Below are 20864 nucleotides of genomic sequence, written 5' to 3' on the forward strand. Positions count from 1 at the left end.
GGGCCCAAATACATAAAATCAGAAATGAAAATTGGAAAGTTATAATTGACATCACAGAAATACATAAGAATTAGAAGAGACTACAACAAATAATTATATGCCAGTAAAATGGAAAACCTGGGAAAATTAAATTCCTAGAAACCCACAAGCTTCCAGACTGAATCATGAAGAAGAGAAAATGTGAGATTACAAGTAATGAAATTAAATCAATAATTTCAAAACTCTACAAAGCAGAAGTCCAAGACCAGATGGCTTCATGGGTGAATTCTAACAAACATTCAGTTAGTACTTATCCTTCTCAAATTATTCCAAAAAATTAGAAAGGAAGGAATGCTTCCAAACCCATTTTGTGAGGCCAGCATTACTCTGATACCAAAAACAGACAAAGACACCACCAAAAAAGAAAACGCCACCTACTGAATGGGAGAATCTATCTGCAAATCAAACAATCAATAAGGAGGTAATATCAAAAACACAAAGAACTTACACAACTTAGTGACAAAAAAACCCAAACAACCTAATTTAAAAAAAATGTGTGAAGGACTTCCACAGACAATTTTCCAAAGAAGACATACAGATGACCAAGAAACACATGAAAAGATGCTCAATATCACTATTCATTAGTGAAATGCAAAAATAACACCCACAATGAGATATCACCTCACACCTGTCAGACTGGCTATCATCAAAAAGACAAAAAATAACAAGTGTTGGCAAAGATGTGGAGAAAAAGGAATCCTTGTACACTATTGGTGGGAATGTAAACTGGTACAGCCACTGTGGAAAATGGTATGGGGGTTCCTCAAAAAATTAAAAGAAGAACTACCATACAGCCCAGAAATTCCACTTCTGGGTATTTATCCAAAGATAACAAAAACACCAATTCAAAGAGATGTATGCAATTCTGTGTTCATTGTAGCAATATTTACTACAATATAGCCACAATATGGAAGCAACCTGCATGCATGCGTGCGTGGACACACACACACACACACACACACACACACACACACACACACAAATGGAATATTAGTCATAAAAATGAATGAAATCTTGACATTTGTAAAATCATGGATGGACCTATAGGGTATTATGCTTTTATGAAATAAGTCAGACAAAGAAAGACAAATGCCATAAAATTTCACTTACATGTGAAATCTAAAAACACAAATGAACAAACAGAACAAAACAGAAACAGACTCACTGATACAGGAAACAAAACATTGATTACCAGAGAGGGGACAGGCTGGGGCAGGCAAAACAGGTGAAGGTATTAAGAGGTACAAACTTCCAGTTATAAAATAAATAAGTCATGAACATGTAGTGTATACCACAAGGAATATGGTCATTGTGATAAGTTTGTATGGTGACAGATGGTAACTAGACTTAGGGCATATTGATATGAGTGACTGCAAGGCCCCAGGACAGCCACTGCTTTTCCATGAAAATAAGACAACATAACAAATGTAGGTCTACTATAAAGAGTTAGTGTAGTGTAGGGGAAAAGAGCACAGAATATGAATTGGTAAAGACTTTGGAGCCAGAATATTTGAGCTCTTGTTCAGTTGTGACATTTCCTTATCTCTGAAATGGTGATAATTAAACATGACCCACAGGGTCACTGTGAAAATTAAAAAAAAAAAATGCATATAAAAAGGCATATATAGAGAGAGACAGTGTTCAAACATTAAACGTTTCTCCCAGTAGATATTAAGCTCCTCAAAATCAGAACTAATCTTATCTTTCTATATTTTGTACCTAACACAATCTCAGGACTCACAGGAGACTCTGATAAATGTTTGGTGAGTAAATGAATGACCACCCAGAAACAACACACACACATACACTCTTTTGACTGCATATACAGTTGGGTAAGATAAATTTAAAATATGCAAATATCAGCTTCAAAAAAGTTTATGCTGGTACAGACTTCTGGTCACAAAATAACTAAGTCATGGTGATGCAATGTACCACATAGTTAACAATACTGTAATGCATAGTTGAAAGTTGCTAAGAGAGTAGATCTTAAAAGTTTTTATCATTAAGAAAAATTTATAACTATGTATGCTTATGCACATTAACAAGACTTATTGTGGTATAATAAAAAAAGTTCATGCTAAAATGTAAAAAACAACTAAAATATAACTGAACCACACAGTGTTTATAAATGTGTTCATTCCATACATAAAATATACGTACACATATGTGTATGATTTAATAGTTCAAATTGTGTAAACAGAAATATAAGTGAACTGTGATTTTTATAATGGAACCGATCACAATCAAAGCACCTAAGATTCAATAAGTCAAAAACAAATTCCTACTTGGAGTGGTTATCTAACTTAAGAGGGTTCCCTGAAATTTGTGGCTATTATGGCCAAATATTTGTTACACGTGATTACTGCTCAGTAAACCTTTCAGAAGCAGTCTGAATTTTATTTACCATAGTAAAAATCTTACCATCAAATTGTAAAATCTTACTATCAAATTATAAAATTCTTACTATCAAATCACTTAAACAATTTGGGGGAGGAGCCTATTGATTTTAGAAAATAAAAACTATGAAGATAATTTAAAGAGGGTGAGTTACCTGGGTCTGTAGAGGCAATAACATAGGTGTTTTGTCTGAACTCTTTTGGCCTGAATGAATATTCTCATCCAAGGTTCAAAATACAGAACAGATGTGTAGGCTCTGAATGACCATCTCTCTGGAAAACTAGAATAGAAAATACCAAAGACCACACTATAAAGGATGCAAAAATGCCACGACTTTCAGAAGAAAAAAAATCAGACTAACAGGTTATGACGGTTACCACCAGCAGCTTCAGGGACTTTTCCTCTAAACCTAATGACAACACACTCCAGCGAATCTTGCAACACTCACATAACCTCATTAGGCAGGCCTCTAAATATAAAGGGCTACATAAATAACCTATCCTTCGATTAGAACCAGTTTTTTGTTGGCAACTGATTCTAAGTAGACTTACACCAGCAATAGAAAATACACTTTCCATTAAAGCTGTTGGATCGGAAGGACAAAACCAAGTCAAACAAACAAAACAATCCCCCTGCTCAAATGTAACAAAAAGAATCTGGGCCCACAGGAATACGAAACGTTTCCATGAAGTTAATATAAATGGAGAAAAACAATAAAAATGCTTCATTTGCATTGAAAATTATAAACAAGAAATATAAAACTTCATTCTGCAAATGCAGTAAGCATTAAGTATTTATGGCCAGCTGAGGGGAGAAGTCTGATGTGGTAAGTGAGAGAGGAGAAAGAAAAATAAAGGACGGAAAGGCAGTAAAATGGGAGCAGACACAATGTAAACAGGCTTACGAAGAAAGCTAACCTTGTAAAACTGCACGTTGCTGGGAAATCACTCTGTTGCTGTATCCTAACTCCAGGGACCTTCTATATTAAAGTCCATTTATGAACTGTAAATCTTCTCCAATTAGACAAGAAATAAAGATCAAAAACAAACCCAGCTATGCTTAGGAAGCAGCATTCTTTACCTACTGGGTCCCAGAAAAGGCTACTAGGTCAAGTAGAAAGCAGGGAGCCCTATGCCCATCATGCCTAGAGGGAGACAAAGATGATGGAAAGGAAACATAAATCCTGTCTGAGGGGAAGTGCTCAACAGAGTCACAGACCACTGCCAGTTACTCAGTAAGAAAGGAGAGAGCTCCAAGGAATTTACCAAAATGAACATGAAGCCCGAAAGAAAGCCAAGGATTTTCTGGTTGGTTATAAGTTCTTTTAGGATTTCTTTTGTTTAAAAGGAAATTCTTTTCAAGTAAGACTTGAGTAAAATTTCCCAATATAAATTATATAAAAAGTACCTAGTCCATGGCTATTACTCCATAAATACTAATGCATCTTTAATACGACCAGGAAGGTTGTCTGCATTATGGTGTAGCACAATAATCAGATGCTGCACAATCAAGTAAATCCTCACCTATTAAAAGAAAAAGGAAAAAAAAAGTCACCTGGAGACACTATAAATCTTCCAAGGACTTCTGCTATTTATTCAAATCCTTTCTGGATCTGTTGATTAAAAATTGCCCTTGGGGCACCTAGGTGGCTCAGTTGGTTGAGTGTCCGACTTTGGCTCAGATCATGATCTCACCGTTCCTGAGTTCGAGCCTCGCATCGGGCTCTGTGCTGACAGCGCGGAGCCTGGAGCTTGGAGCCTGTTTTGGATTTTGCATCTCCCTCTCTGTCTCTGCCCCTCCCCCGCTCATGCTCTGTCTCTCTCCCTCAAAAAATAAACATTAAAAAAATGTTTTTTAATAAAAAAATAAAATAAAAATTGCCCTTTAAGCCAGTAGCTTTCTTTGACTCTCCTAAAAGCTAACACATCTCTGTCGTTTGAAAGTAAAAGTCAGAAGTAATTTAAAGCCAAGTTTGATAATTTGAGAAATAATGATGAAAGATCAAACTGGGTTAGACAAATTTGGGTTTAAAAAAAAAAAAAAAAAAAAAAAAATATATATATATATATATATATATATATATACATACATACATACATACATACATACAGGGGCACCCAGGTGGCTCAGTTGGTTGAGCATCCAACTTCGGCTCAGGTCATGATCTTGCAGTTTGTGAGTTCAAGCCCCGCATCGGGCTCTGTGCTGACAGCCTGCTCAGAGCCTGGAGCCTGCTCCAGATTCTGTCTCCTTTTCTCTCTGCCCCTCCCCCACTTACACTCTGTCTCTGTCTCACTCAAAAATAAAGAAATGTTAAAAAAAAAAAGAATTTCTAAAAAATATAGATATACAATATATATGGGTATATATGGGTCTAATATATATATATATATATATATACACACACACATACACACACATATATATACATATATATGCACACACATACACACGCACACAAAAACAAAATAAGGAAACTAGTACTTCCAGCATTTTATAACTCACTTTTTGTACTCATCCAATCAATATCTATAAGTAAATAGTCATAGCAGGTGTGTTGGTGATGCTTAAGACCTCCTTTCTGTTAGGAAATTCACTAGAATCACTCATGGGACTTAGCACAGAATTGCACTTATGGCTAAGTTTTATCACAGTGATGCAGTAAGGGTATACAGCGGATCATAATGGGGAAAGATAGGTGGGGTGCGGAGGAATCCAACTGCAGCTTTCTTGTGTTTTCTCCCTCTCAGGGTCAAACAGAGGGCATTCTTCCCCCACCTATGAAAATGAAGCAACACATGTGTGATGTTTCTGCCTAAGGAAGCCATCAGAGACAGCACTGAAGGGTTTTATGGGGGGTGGTCACATAAGTACCCTCTGCCAGCATGTATCAAAATTCCAGCATAACCATATTATTTGCATAGACTAGATATAGTAAACCAACCTTAAATGTTAGGAAAAGTTTTCTATCAGTGTAGGGGCCTTTACCAGCCAAGTTCCCAGAACTTTACCAGCCAAGTTCCCAAGGCCCAACCTTGACAGCTAGACTTTCTAAGGACAAAGACTTCTATGTTAACCCTTTTCTACACACATGCCACTTTGGAAAGTTCCTATTTATTTGTAACAAACAGAATGGCAATACTTCTTATGCTATTGTGATGTCTGTGATAGAAAGAAGATGAAGAAGGCTAAATATAAAATCTACATATGAAATGGGCTACTCAGTATAACTTGTGAACTTTATATGCGGTATGAGGTCCTTCATGATCTGATGACCACTAAACTCTCCAGCCCCATCTCTTGCCAGCTTTAGTCTAGGCATTTAGGAACGCTCTTGGTTCTCTAGATATGGGTCATGCTTTCTTATCCCTATGCCTTAGCACATTCAATTCCTTGGCAATTTTTGGTTAGCTCCTTTTCCCCCTTCAGGATGAAATTTGAGATCTCACGGCCTCTTGAAGCTTTCCCTCACTCCCCAAGATTGGGTGAATCGTGTACTTCTGGGGCTCCCCTCCTTCTTCTGTGCCTCCCCATCACAGCACTTCCCACTTAGTAGTGTCTCTATCTTTATCTGCATCCCCATCAGGCTACAAACCCCATGAAGGTAGCACCCTCACCCATTAATATTTGTTGAATGAATAATAATTATTCAAGACTTTGTTGGCTTAATGTAGAATGAACAACGGGGTTCCCTTTACAAGAAAGACTCTTTAATGACTGATCATCTTCAATGACGATGCTCTCAATCTTTATAAATAAGGCCATTGGGAAACTGAAATCCAAATGTACTAAGTAATAAAGTTATCTTCAAAAGATCTAAGAAAAAAAACTGTTATTCTCCCCCCATCAGGAACTACTTCACATATTTTTTCCAAGAAGTGCTCTTCTCTTGTGTACTCCTAAATGTCTTTCTTTTCCATCTGAAACTCTGGCAGAAGTGCCCATATCTCTATCTTTGTATCTCTCTTTCTCTCTCATTTCTATTTAACTGGCTATAATAAACTAGAGAAAGGAAGAGAGAATGCTCCCCAATACACACACACACACACACACACACACACACACACACACACAGTGCCACATGACAGCTATGCGGAAAGAAGACAGTGTTTTAAGGCAGTAACTGGCTTCAAAGTCTGTGTAATATAACAGCAGATGGAGTAGTCTATGTGTTTGCCCCCTGCTCAGTGTTTGGCATTCTTAAAAAGTCTCTAATTCAGCCTCCAGCTGGCCTCGGTGTGGCCTCTTTCTTCTCCCAATCTACCTACATTGTTCTGCTTTAAGTGTTGTTCTGTACACAACATATCATGGGTGGATTGGTGTAGTCACCAAACTGTTAAGGACAGGAGAAGGGCCAGAAATAGGGGTCCCATGGTCAGCATCATATCTCCTTATCTACCAATACAGATTCTCTGTGGCTGGAGTCTCAGAATATAAATTTTTTAAAGCTACCCAGGTGATTTATTTAACCCTGCAAGTTTTGAGAACCTCTGCATGGTAGACCTAATGGACAGGGTAGTATGTAAGAAAGGTTGCTTGAAAGAGAAGAGCAGAACACTCTCTCACAGGACACCCTCTACATTTATTCACATCGGCTATGCACCAACAGACTCCCACTGAACTGCCCTTGTAAGGTCCACAGTTGAGAAAAATGACTCTAGACTAAATTAGATCCCTTTTGGAATATCTCAGAAGTGCCATATTTTTATTCATGAAAATACTGCATATTATAACAAAAACTGTTTTCTAAATTTATTGCTAAAATCTCCGAGGAGTTCCTAAAGTTGAAATTAACAAGGTCTATATTATCTTGAATACAAAGAAGTGCATAAAGATTTTTAACTAGCTTAAATTCTGAACTATGAAGGGGCTAGCCAAATTTAATCTTAGGGTAGATTATACCTAAGAGAAATGTCAACTGAAAGAGGTAATTTAAAATAAAAGTTATAAGTGATACAATGTAATGAAAATGTTTCTGTCATAACCACAGTATGGCAAGCAATACATTACAATGTGAAGCTGTAACTTTTGATGTGTTCGCAGCCAGCTCAGTTAAGACATAAACTATAGACATTATGAAATGCTGCCCAATGACTGTCAATTTAGGAAGACACTGGCAACGTGGCATCTAATTTCAAAATATTACTTAGCACAAAATTTCAACTCCATTATTCCATATTATATCATCACTCTCAGAGCTGTTTTGTCATATAGGTTCTCCTAACTGCCTGAGATCCTAAGCCATGATTGATTCCAGGGGTATGACAGGACACTATGATGACAGCCAATTCTACAACATGCTTTTTTTTTTTAACCAGAATCTGTCCTTTCTTGCAAGTTCTCTTAAAGTTGAATATGTAACATATTTATAATGCTAAGAAGACAAGTCACAAAAGCAACATGGCCCAGGGAAATCACATGCATAACAGAACAGGTACAATGCTTACATGAGTTACAGGAGTGACCAAGTCTTCACAATTTGGAACCCGAAAGAGATTTCAACAAAAGCACTTTACAAAATTTCCTAAAACTAAAACTCCCTCTTTCCCTAATAAAGGTCCGCAACGATCTTCAAGGATGGAGGACAGTGGAACCCACTAAGAAGAGTGCTGGTACCTTCCAATAAAAGTATCTATGTATTCTGAGAAAATTACCTAGACATTGGCATTCAGTTCAGTGCTAGCTATCTATCAGACCCTAGGTTAGTTTCCACGGCATTACAATAGTAGGTGCTAGAAAGAAGTATTGTAGGGAAAAGCAGAATGGAGGGAACTAAGATGTACTCAGAACCTCTGTGTGCTAGGTACTGTGACTATTCTATTTCTACAGCATTCATATTAAGCAGATCATGTTCCATGTAGCACCATTTTATACATGACAAGACTAAATTTCAGAGACCATAGATAACTTATCACTAGAATGAAAGCTCTCTCAACAGAATTCAAACCATTTGGGGCAAAGATATTTGTAGTTTTTTCCCTTGATATATACCCAGCTTCTAAAACAGGTCCTGACACTCAATAAATATCTACTGAATGAGGGAATGTAAAATGAATCTAAGGAAGCCCAAGGAAGAACAGTAAGGATGCCTGTGTACCTAGAGAAGATGGGAGAGGAAAGGAGGTTAGAGAGTAACAGAGGACTTTATCATGCAGGATGCTGCAGAACATTATAAAGACCTTCGCTTTTCCTCTGAGTGTAATGGGAAGTCATTGGGGAATTTTACACAGAGAGTTTTTAAAAGACTGCTCTGGCTGCTACAGAACAGCTAGGGTGGCACAGTTTTTACTGAACCAAGAGAGACCTGTGGCTTGGTGGGACACCCTCCATAACAACTATGGCGAAACACAATGATGGCTTTGACCAGGATCACAGCAGTAGAGGAGGTAATAAATGGTTGGGTCTGAATCTACTTGAAGGCAGAACCAACAATAAGCAAGTTAGAAATGTCATCGAAGAATTCTCAGTACAAGAGTCCTGAGTATGAAGAATTTTAAAAAGTCAAAACCCATAGCTAGACACATTGTGGAATTTTATTTAAAGTTACAAGAATTCCTAAAAGCTATTCAAGGTGGGGAAAATGAGCAATTTATAAAAATTCAGTAATCACATCTGCATTAGGCTTCTCATAAACAACATGGATTCAAGACATCGAATAAGCAATAATTTCTGAGGAAAACTACTTTTGAATAAATGTTTCTTTATTCATTTAGACAAACATTGAGGAAGAAAAGAAAAATAAAGATACCTTTAAGGATACAAAGCTTCCAAAAGTTTACATCCAATGGACTTTGAAATAATTATTTGAGCAAGACAAACATTGAGGAAGAAAAGAAAAATAAAGATACCTTTAAGGATACAAAGCTTCCAAAAGTTTACATCCAATGGACTTTGAAATAATTATTTGAGCAATTATTTGAGCAATAATAATCCAGCAAATGAACTAATGAGTAAATTAAAAAGATTCAGGATGGAAGATGGTGTGGTAAGCAAAGAGAAATAATAAATCCTATAATTTAGTCTAAATGATTATTTATGCAGGGTGTGACATAATATTATAAAATTTTAGGGGCGCCTGGGTGGCGCAGTCGGTTAAGCGTCCGACTTCAGCCAGGTCACGATCTTGCGGTCCGTGAGTTCGAGCCCCGCGTCGGGCTCTGGGCTGATGGCTCGGAGCCTGGAGCCTGTTTCCGATTCTGTGTCTCCCTCTCTCTCTGACCCTCCCCCGTTCATGCTCTGTCTCTCTCTGTCCCAAAAATAAATAAAAAAACGTTGAAAAAAAAAATTAAAAAAAAAAAAAGATTCAGGATGGAAGATGGTGTGGTAAGCAAAGAGAAATAATAAATCCTATAATTTAGTCTAAATGATTATTTATGCAGGGTGTGACATAATATTATAAAATTTTATAAATAAATCCAAATAAAATAATCAGAAAAAGGTGGAACTGGTAAGGAAGAGAAATAAAGCATACCAAAGCCTTGACTTACTTGTGAGTTAAGATAGATAACACTTTTAACTCTACACTTTGATAAGAAAACTAAGTTTGATATATTTATTTAAAATATAAAGGCAGTCCACTCGGAAAGAATAGCATGGAACAAATAATTTTCAGACTATCTGAATGGGAAAACATGAATCTTCCTTCTTGACAAAAAAATAACAACTCAACCAATCTCACAAAGGGGGAAAAAAAATAAGGCAGAACAAAATTAAACCCAAGCACCAGCAAATGGCAACAAATTAAACAAACAAACCTAACCACAAACAAATGACAACCAAAGAAGTAAATATAAAACATAAAATGAGAAGGCAGAGTAAGTCCAGCTACAGCAGATGTCCTAATAAGTGTAAACTAGATAAATTTCCTATTAAAAGATAGAAGCACTCAGAGTGAATGCTAACAAATCTAGTTACATGCCATTTATAAGAGACAAATTGAAAATTAAATAACACTGCTGAGAATAAAGCAGTGAAAAACTATGTGGTAAGAAAAGTTAACCAAACAAAGCAAACATAGGTTAATGTTAGACAAAAACAGAAACAAAGTTATTAGAAAGTATCACTGGAACACAGAGGGATATTTTACATTAATAAAGGTTCACTTAAACAAAATGTGTGTATGTCATAAATCTAATGACTCAGAAACATATATAGCAAAAATTAGAAGAAATACAAGAAACATAGACAAAACCATAGGCACTGTAAGATTCATACTGCTCTCAGAAATTGGGGGATCAAGCTGGGGGGCGGGGAGGGGGTGAGGCAGAATGGAAGATTTAAATAATTTAATTAAAAGCTTGATGGGGCGCCTGGGTGGCTTGGTCAGTTAAGCGTCCGACTTCGGCTCAGGTCATGATCTCACGGTCCGTGAGTTCAAGCCCCGCGTCGGGCTCTGTGCTGACAGCTCAGAGCCTGGAGCCTGTTTCAGATTCTGTGTCTCCCTCTCTCTCTGCTCCTCCCCTGTTCATGCTCTGTCTCTCTCTGTGTCAAAAATAAATAAATGTCAAAAAAAAAAAATTTTTAAAAAATAAAAGCTTGATGTTACAAAATCTTTTTCAGAGAGTTACAATTTTTCCAATGTTTAAAACATTATTAGGCCACAAGAAATCTCAACAAATTTCAAAGAGCCGATATGATGCAAACTACGTTCTCCGATCACTGTATAATAAAATTACAACAGTATTAAAAGGATATTTCACCCCCCCCCACACACACACACAAAATTTAGGTACTTGTAGATTTTTAAAATACTTTTTGAAAGTAATTCCTGAGCTAAAGAGGAAATCAAAATGGAATCTGTAAACTATTTAGAAATAAGCAATAATGAGAGTTCTACTTTTGAAACCTGTAGAATAGAGCCACGATGCAGGGGTGGTGCTGGGAGGATGCATAAAAGCCTTAGTTGTTTAGATTAGAAAATGAGATTGAAAGTAAACAAATAAAAGGTACACCTCAAGGAAGCAGGACAAATAAAATAAAACAACGTTACAGAAAGTAGGAGAAAATAGAGAAATACAAAATAAATCAGAATCTGAAATTATTTTATTTTTAAAGACAGTTGAAACAACTAAGCCCCTCTGGCCAAGAAAAAGAGATGACATACCATGCAATAAAAGCAGTAAAAGTGGACACAACTACAAGGTTGGGGGAAACAGAAGTTTTATAGGAATATTTTATGTAAAATTCCTTATCAACAAATCTGAAAATCCAAATAAAATGAATGTTTTTATAAGACATTATAAATGACAAATTTGATCCAAGAACTTAAAAATCTGAATAGATTAACAGTTATAGCACAATTCAAAAGTAATAAAAGTAGAAATAAAAACACACAGTGATAAGACCACAGACATCATAAACTAGCTGGGTTTATTGTAGGAATGGAAGAATGATAGTTGAATATCACAAACTTTCACAGTATACTACTTTAACAGATTAGAAGAGAAAAACAAAACTAAATCATCTCAACAGATGTCAAAAAACCGTTCACTGAAACTTAACACCAATTTTCTAATGTGAAAAATAAATAAAAATCACTCAATAAACTAGAAATAAAATGACTTACTAAGCTTGACAAAAGGCACTGATGAAAAGGAAAAATAACTAGAACAAATATCACACTTAATGATCAAAGATAAAAGAATTCCGTTAAGACAAAAAAAAAAAAGAACTATTGGGACCTCATCAAGATAAAAAGCTTCTGCACAGTGAAAGAAACAATCAACAAAACTAAAAAGCGACCAACGGAATGGAGGAAGATATTTGAAAATGACAGATCAGATAAAGGGTTAATAAGCAAAATCATACTATAAGGAATTTATCAAACTCAACACCCAAAAAACAAATAATCCAGTGAATAAATGGCCAGAAAACATGAACAGACATTTTTCCAAAGAAGTAATTCAGATGGCTAACAGACACACAAAAAGATGTTCAACATCGCGCATCATCAGGGAAATACAAATCAAAACCACAATGAGATACCACCTCACACCTGTCAGAATGGCTAAAATGAACGACTCAGGAAACAACAAATATTGGGAAGGATGTGGAAAAGGGGGAACACTTTCCACTGCTGGTGGGAATGCAAACTGGTGCAGCCACTCTGGAAAACAGCATGGTGGTTCCTCAAAAACTTAAAAAATATAACTACAATCATACAATCTAACCACCAAAATTCTTAACTACTGTGGCATATATGATGATGTAAAATTACACTCAACTATATAAAAGAAGACTGAAATAAGAACCAAAACATAAATATGTCAGTTCTCCCTCCGTCAAGCTATAAATTCAATAGACTACTAATCAAAGTCCCAAGAGAATTTTTTATAATAAAACTTGAAAAGCTGACTTTGAAATTCATATGGAGGAGAACATGTGCAAGAACAATCATAACACTTTCAAAAAGGACAGTGAAAGAGTACTTGCCCTACCAAATATCAAAACACATTATAAAGGCTATAGCAATTAAAAAGTCCTAATGAAGCAAGAACAGAAAAAATATATGAAAAGAAACAGGTCATCTAGAAAGAGATCCATAAATGATGAGAATTTAGTTTATATTCCTGATGCATTTCAAGTAAGTAGGAAAGGCTGAATGATTTTAAAAATGCTACATACATTAGAAAATATTAATCCATCCTCCCCTCTGCACACACACTTCACATCATGTGCAAAAACAAATTCCAGATAGATTCAAAAGCTATAGAAATAAACCATAAGTATTCTTAAAATGATAAGAAGATATATTTGGTTAAGGAAAACCTATCTGAGGTTAGAAATGCAAAAGAAACTCATAAAGAAAAACACTGACAGATTTGACCCCAAAATATCAAAAATTTCTCTAAGACAAAGGACAGTACTAACAATGTTAAAAGTCAAGTGGGGAGAGAGAAGGATTTGTGTGTGGTTATAAACTGAATTTTTTTTTTAACGTTTTATTTATTTTTGAGACAGAGAGAGACAGAGCATGAATGGGGGAGGGGCAGAGAGAGAGGAAGACACAGAATCGGAAGCAGGCTCCAGGCTCTGAGCCATCAGCCCAGAGCCCGACGCGGGGCTCGAACTCACGGACCGCAAGATCGTGACCTGAGCCGAAGTCGGGTGCCCAACCGACTGAGCCACCCAGGCGCCCCTGTGTGTGGTTATAAAAGGCAATTGGAAGGAACCTTGTACTGATACACTGGAGATTTGCACCAGATGGATTACATCAGTGTCAGCATCCTGGTTGTGATATTGTTCTACAGTTTAGCAAAATGCCAGCATAGGGAAAGCTGAGTTAAGGGCACACAGGCTTTCTCTATATTATTTCTTATAACTGCTTATGAGTCTACAATTACCTAAATACAAATTTTAATTAAAAAAAAGACAAGTGCCAGATTGAAGAAAAAATGTTCCTCATATTTAACATCCAAAGTAATAATAACTAAAGTTCCTAAAAACCATTAAAACTACATAATAGAAATATACAAATATAAACAAAAGATACAAGCAAATTATGGAAGCAAATAAGCATCCAAAAAACATGAAAATATACCCCATACTGTCAATAATCAGGAGAAAACAAAGTTCAGAGAAATATTTAATCTACCTGGCAAAATTTTAAAAGTTAGTTTATATCAAATCTTGATGAAAATGGGGCCATTGACAAAATTCAGATCATTGGCTGGGTGCATAGATAGTTTAAGCTTTTTGCACAGCAATTTACCACTATCTATTTAAATTTAAAATTACTACCACTTAATCTGGCAATATTATCTCTGAGAATCAATACTAAAGAAATATTCATGCAAGTGCCCAAAAATATAAGTATAAAGATTAGCATTAGTTAAAATAGTGAAAAAGTGACGTCAATCTAAGTATGATGTATACCAATCTATAATATCATGCAAATATTGTTTTATACCAATGTACAGTTATTTATTACTTTACAGTCACTTTTTTAAAAGGTGCTTAAAAGTGAGGTATAGGAGTATCCAATAAAAGAAAAAAGGATTCCTTGGAAAAATGGCTTATTGTAGCATTACTACAGCAGCAGAAGTATATTATGAGCCTAGAATATCTTATGATGCCAAAAAGTACAAAAATATTCAACACTGATGGTGATACATCAAAAGAACATAAGAGTCAGCCTCAATAGGCTCCCACTAGCCAAGTCTAGGACAACTTTAGCCACAACATTAATACTAATAGTGATAGATTATTACCCTTAAAAGGAATGCATGGGTCCCTACTGCGTGTAAAAAGAAGAGGGGCAGGATGAATGGTAAAGCAAGTATGGTGGATTATCAACATCTAGGGAATCTGAGGGAAAGGTATACTACAATTCTTTGTAATATCTTTGCAACCCTGTTGAAAAGTCTAAATTATTTCAGAAGAAAAAGCTAAGAAGAAAAAAGTATGACTTCAATATAAACTGACAAGCACCGAAAAGTCTAGATGACACACTTCAATAAGCCCAAGTTGCAGAGTTATTTCTATAGTAGAAGAGAGATTGGAGGGGCAGGGGTAGAGAATGAGAAAGCACTGTTACACTGATTTAGGTATCTATGCATTTTTGAGAGGTTTTCAAGAAACTCATATTTATGTACCACTGGAGGCTCACCCCAACCTCTGCCCCAAAGATTACTGTTCCTGGACCAGGTGCTGGACCACCAGGTGGAAGAATGAGACACGGGAGAGAGTAAAGAAAACTAACACCTGGATCCAGGATTTCTTGGTGGCATATCTTATATGAAATTTCAAAACCTCAGTTCTGAAATTGTAATTCCATACTGGTGTCCACATAAAGAATTCTATGTCCTATGAATGAAATTTAAAACATCTAGATTAGAGAGTAATTCCATACCTGCCAAAGATAGACCTCTGGATAAGGAATGCCGAAGGAGAATCCCAACCCTATGGATCTTGCACATTCCAGTTTACACTAACCACCTGTGAGGCATTACAGGCACGGACATCTCAGAGCCATCTCCCATTTGGTCAGTCCTACTGCATTCAGTCAATAGAGGTTCTCTGGCACCTGGGTGGCTCAGTGAGTTGAGTGTTCAACTCCTGATTTTGGCTCGGGTCATGAACTCACAGTTTGTAAGATCAAGCCCTGTGTTAGGGTCTGTGCTGACGGCGTGGAGCCTGCTTGGGATTCTCTCTCTCCCTCTCTCTCTCTGCTCCTCCCCTGCTTGCACAAGCTCTCTCTCTCTCTCTCTCTCTCTCTCTCTCTCTCTCTCCCTCTCTCCCTCTCTCTCTCTCTCTCTCTCTCAAAATAAATAGGGGCACCTGGGTGGCTCAGTCATTTAGGCATCCGACTTTGGCTCAGGTCATGATCTCACGGTTCGTGAATTCAAGCCCCACGTCGGGCTCTATGCTGACAGCTCGGAGCCTGGAGCCTGCTTCGGATTCTGTGTCTCCTTCTATCTCTGACCCTCCCCCACTTGTGCTCTGTCTCTCTCTGTCTCTCAAAAATAAATAAAAATGTAAAAAAAAAATGTTTTTAATAAATAAATAAACATTTAATAGAGGACCTCTGGAAATCACTCTGATTTTAATCATCTGTGTGATTGTGGCTAAAGGTTACTAACAGCCACCAGTCGGAAGGAGAGAACAAATTGACTTGATTTTGTTTTGACTACCTCAAAGGGGGAAGGAAAAAAAAAACTTAGTGGGGAAAAATCTGCAAGAGTTTGAGATGCAGGACTTGGTCCAGAGTTCCAAAAATTACAACATAAAACATGAATTAACAAACAAACATTGTCTAGGCTGGCCCTAAAGAAACATCTTGTTTTCTGTTATTACTTCACTACTCTTTTCATTAATATTCAGTATTCTCAGCCCTTCCCCTGCCTCTTTGTTGCAAACTCTTAACTTCCTTTTGATTTCTTACAAAGCTATTTTTCATGTTGTCTTCTACCCTTTTAGGGCACTTTGCCTAAGTTTAACATGGCAGATTCTTTCCCTGCAGATATAACCTACTTTCTGTATATCGTTATGGAATTCTGTGATTCCCTGGCACTCCCCACATGTCACATTCACAGATTCAAATTCTGATTTAATATATCACACATTAAATGCAAACTTCTGCCTCATCTGATTCTGAAATTCTGAGATGACTTTTCCGTCTACATATTCTCTTTTAATGTAAGTAAAAACAGGCTGTCTTAAGACTCATGTTGCCAAAGCACATGCCACTGCCCACGTGCTTGAATATCACTCCTGATGAAATTTTCATGAGATTACTGTCATCTTAAAACAGGGCCCTGCTAAAGGTCGGATATACTGCTGTAGAGCCTCAGTGCAAAGCCAATAAAGGGTATTGATTGCAAAGTTTAAGACAAATATCAAATAGGGCGCCTGGCTGGCTCAGTCGATTAAGTGTCCGATTTCAGCCTAGGTCATGATCTTGCCGTTCCCGAGTTCGAGCCTCCTGTCGGACTCTGTGCTGACAGCTCAGAGCCTGGAGCCTGTTTGAGATTCTGTGTTTTCCTCTCTCTCTGCCCCTCCTCCAACCACACTCTGTCTCTGTCTCTCAAAAATAAATAAACATTAAAAAATTTTAAAAAAACCCTGATATCAAATACTCACAAAAACTATATGAAAGTTCAGACACTTTGACTCAGTAGTTCCATTCCTGGGAGTTTGTCTTAAAAAAACAATTCAAAAGAATAAAAAAAAAATCCATCTGCATGAAGATGTTTACCTCAATATTATCCATAAATAATGTGAAACACTGGGACCAATGTTACTATCCAAAAATACAGAAATTTTATGTAAATTATGATGAATCAATTTAATAGACTATCGTAAAACCACTTATCAAGAAATTATTATGAGACTTACCCAGACTACATAATAACGTGAGTTGAGAAGCAAATCATAAATGAAAAAGAAAAATGAGAAATTACACTTAAAAACACTAGAATTGAATAAAAATTATGATATACAAATTATTTTCTTTACAATTTTTTAAAATATCATTTCACTTTTGGGCAGCTTGGGTGGCTCAGTTGGGTAAGCCTCCAACTTTGGCTCAGCTCACGATCTCACAATTCACAAATTCGAGCCTCACATAGGGCTCTCTGCTGACAGCTCAGAGCCCAGAGCCTGTTATAGATTCTGTGTCTCCTCTCTCTGTGTCTCCCCTGCTCATTCTCTGTCTCTCTCTCTCAAAAATAAATAAACATTAAAAAGAAGGAAAGAAAGAAAGAAAGAAAGAAAGGAAGGAAGGAAGGAAGGAAGGAAGGAAGGAAGGAAAGACACCCAAGGCACCTGGGTAGCTCAGTCGGGTAAGCCTCCAACTTTGGCTCAGGTCACAATCTCACAATTCGTGAATTTGAGCTCCACATTGGGCTCTCTGCTGTCATCACACAGTCTGCTCTGGATCCTCTGTCTTCCCTCTCTATCGGCCCCTCCTTCCCTTGTGTGTGTGTGTGTGTGTGTGTGTGTGTGTGTGTGTGTGTGTTATATTATATATATTTTCACAATAAACAAAATTGGAATAAAAAACAGTATCAGAAAAACCTCTTCTCCGAAACCAAAAAAATAAAAGCCTGAAAGCTTGAATTTTCCTATTTCTATGTAGAAAATTAAATTATTTTCAGAATCAGCAGGACCATACCATCTAAGACCAAAGGTGGAAATTGCATAGTTCCAAGGTTTGAGACTTGTTTTGAACAGAGGAAGAATCATGCTCAGTGGCTTTAAGGGGACACAATAACCACAAGAAAAATGGCAAAGGAATTATTATATTACAAACCACCTGTTCTCAAGACCAAGATTTTGTAAACTGCACTTGTTTAGAAGTTCAAATAACAGAAGTCGTAAGTGCAAGAGGAGTCAGAAAAAGATCCATCTTTGACCAGAGTATTCTTTCAGCCACAAGAGTCCATGTTTTCCTAGTCCCTTAGTAAAGAGGATCTGGGTTAATGGTTAATGTCAGAGCCCACTGACTTTTCAGAGGGGAAACCTATACATAATTACCACCCCCGCCCCCAGGAGGTGATACTGCTGTCCCTCCTTGGCACTATCATGAAACTCATATCAGAAACCATGAAATAGAGAGCGCCCATGGTACAGAAATGACATCTCCTCTTTACAACAACCCAGCTTCATCAAAATGCCCCCACCCATCTTTAAAAAGCTTTTCTTGTGATTAAACTACGAAAAATGTTGAAAAACCAACCAAACAAACAAATCCAATGTGGTCAATGTTCCTAAATTAAACTGTACGTACCCTGCGTCTGACGCATTTTCATTTTGTGATTAATTGCTTAAATGACTTAAGAAGCTTCTGACTTCATTAAACCATCTGGAAACAGTAAGAACTTTTTCCCAAAGAATTAGCTGTCAAATTATTCCTCTAATAATGTTATTTGTTTCCTGACGCTAGTGTCAAAATGCCAAGGCACTCTGACAGATAACTGCTTGAAAATTTAGTCCCAAAGCTTTTAAGTAGCATGAGATATTGGTTCTGGAACCAGCTGTTAAGCAGAAAGGTAGGGTCAGCGGGAAAGGGGGAGATGGTAATGGACGTGCCAGTAACAGTCCTGGGCCTCCTTTCTGATCTTGGCGTATTAATACTGCCAAAAGGGTTCCCAGCATTTGTATAACAATAAAGAGGCTGGATTTTTTTTTTCCAAGACAAAAACCCTTCATTTCTGTGTAAATTAAGAATTACACATTTTAGAATGAAATAAGAAAAATATAAATCATAAAAAAAACTTTAAGTAGAAAAGATCATCTAAAAGCATTATCAAACATTAAATTTTCTAACTGGGGAAGGGGTTTTCAAATTTCACCTCAAAGACAAAACAAAAATAGGTTCTTTGTTAAGTTTATGTATTTACTTGGGTCTCAATATCTTAGTCTAAAATTGCACTGCCCAATATGGTAGCTATTGGCCATGCTAGAAAACTGCTCCAAATTGATACATGCTATGTGTACAAAACACACACTAGAGTTCAAGGATTTAGCAGGAAAAAAAAGAGTATAAAATGTCTCATTAATATTTTTCATATTAAAATTATAATTTATATATACCAGATTAAATAAAACATTATTAAAATTAATTTGACCTCTTTCTTTTTACCTTTCCTAACATGGCTACTAGAAAATTTAAGATTTCATATATGCTTCATATTTGCTGCTCTCATTTTATTTGCACCAAACATAAGTATTTAAAATGAATCAGATTGAATTTAACTCTTTCAAAATCCCTTGTAACTCTAGAGTTCTGACACTAAGAAACTGCGCGTTCAAGCTGATAAGTTTCAAACACAAAGTTACTTTGGAGAAACTTAGGTTTGGTCACTGTTGCATTATTTCTCCACAATTTTCATTCATGCTCCCCAATCCTTCCTTATTCTGTTTCATATAGATTCCTAATAGCCAAGAAAAATGAATGTGTCAATTTATTTACTTATAAACTGCAAGCGTGAAGTTCATAAGGCCATTCTTAATTATCGGTTGGTCATATTTCTTTTTGCTCCATACCATACTGATGCCCATTTTTAATGATATGTAACGAATAATGAACTCTGTTTTCTTCAGTTTTAATATTCATAAAATAAGAGTTTCAGAATTAGAGAAGCTTGAAGGTGTTATTCCAGTGGTTCCAAAATGTGCTGCCACCTCGAAATCACCTGGGCAACACGTGAAAAATATTGACTCCTACGCCTGATATCTGGAGATTCTGACTCAGCAAAGTCTGGGATAAGACAAGATCCTATACTTAAGAAGCTGTCTGGGTCACTCAGAGGGTCAGCCAGGTTTGGGAATCAATGGTCCAGCCTAACTCTCTTCATCTGTAACTGGGGTAAAATGAATTATCTCAGTGCTAAGGCCCAGTGGCCTCAGACATAGGACCAGGATACTGCCATTATTGAGAGACATTCTGTCAAACACACATACTACTCACTCCTCAAGAGCCCCAGCCATCAGCATATCTTCCTTGTCAGTCTTAACATCCAACTCTGGCTCTCCGCTAAGCAAAAGCTTCAAGTTATAAATAACCAGCAAAGTACCTAGTAGAAAAAAGGATGTTTGCCTTGTCAGTATTGGAACAACACCAAATATTAGTCATAGTGCTATTATCTCATCTATGGAATTAAGCTTACTCTAGACCAAATTTCCTTCAACACTTCAGTAAATAATATGCTTGGATAAGTTCCAAGATGTACGTCTTACAGCACATTCCACTTTCTTCCAGAGTGTTGAGTTTCTACGGGAAAGTGTTTATTCCTATTCAATTCATTGTAAGTCTCTCAACGTGGATTCTTAAACTTTGGCACTTTTTTCATAATTTGCATTATGAAAATAGTTGGAGGAGTCTGAGCTAAATTTGTATTATAGGTAAAGCTCTCGTTGGTGGAACTGAAACCAATGCACATAAAAACAAAGATGAGTTTTTAAAATTTGTACAAATATGAAGAATT

General features: G+C 36.6%; 1 protein-coding gene across 1 annotated transcript in view; it reads right to left on the minus strand.

The window, feature by feature from the left end:
- Positions 1-20864, minus strand: part of MORC1 (MORC family CW-type zinc finger 1) — a 162162-nt gene that overhangs the window by 117322 nt on the left and 23976 nt on the right. Inside the window, exons 8-9 of the mRNA XM_060640085.3 lie at positions 20348-20453; positions 2591-2716 (exon numbers count right to left, since the gene is read on the minus strand). Of these exons, the coding sequence (XP_060496068.1) occupies positions 2591-2716; positions 20348-20453 (232 nt within the window). The remainder of the gene's footprint in view (positions 1-2590; positions 2717-20347; positions 20454-20864) is intronic.

Source organism: Panthera onca, chromosome C2 (assembly GCF_046562875.1).
Source record: "Panthera onca isolate mPanOnc1 chromosome C2, mPanOnc1 haplotype 2, whole genome shotgun sequence".
Classification (NCBI taxonomy): domain Eukaryota; kingdom Metazoa; phylum Chordata; class Mammalia; order Carnivora; family Felidae; genus Panthera; species Panthera onca.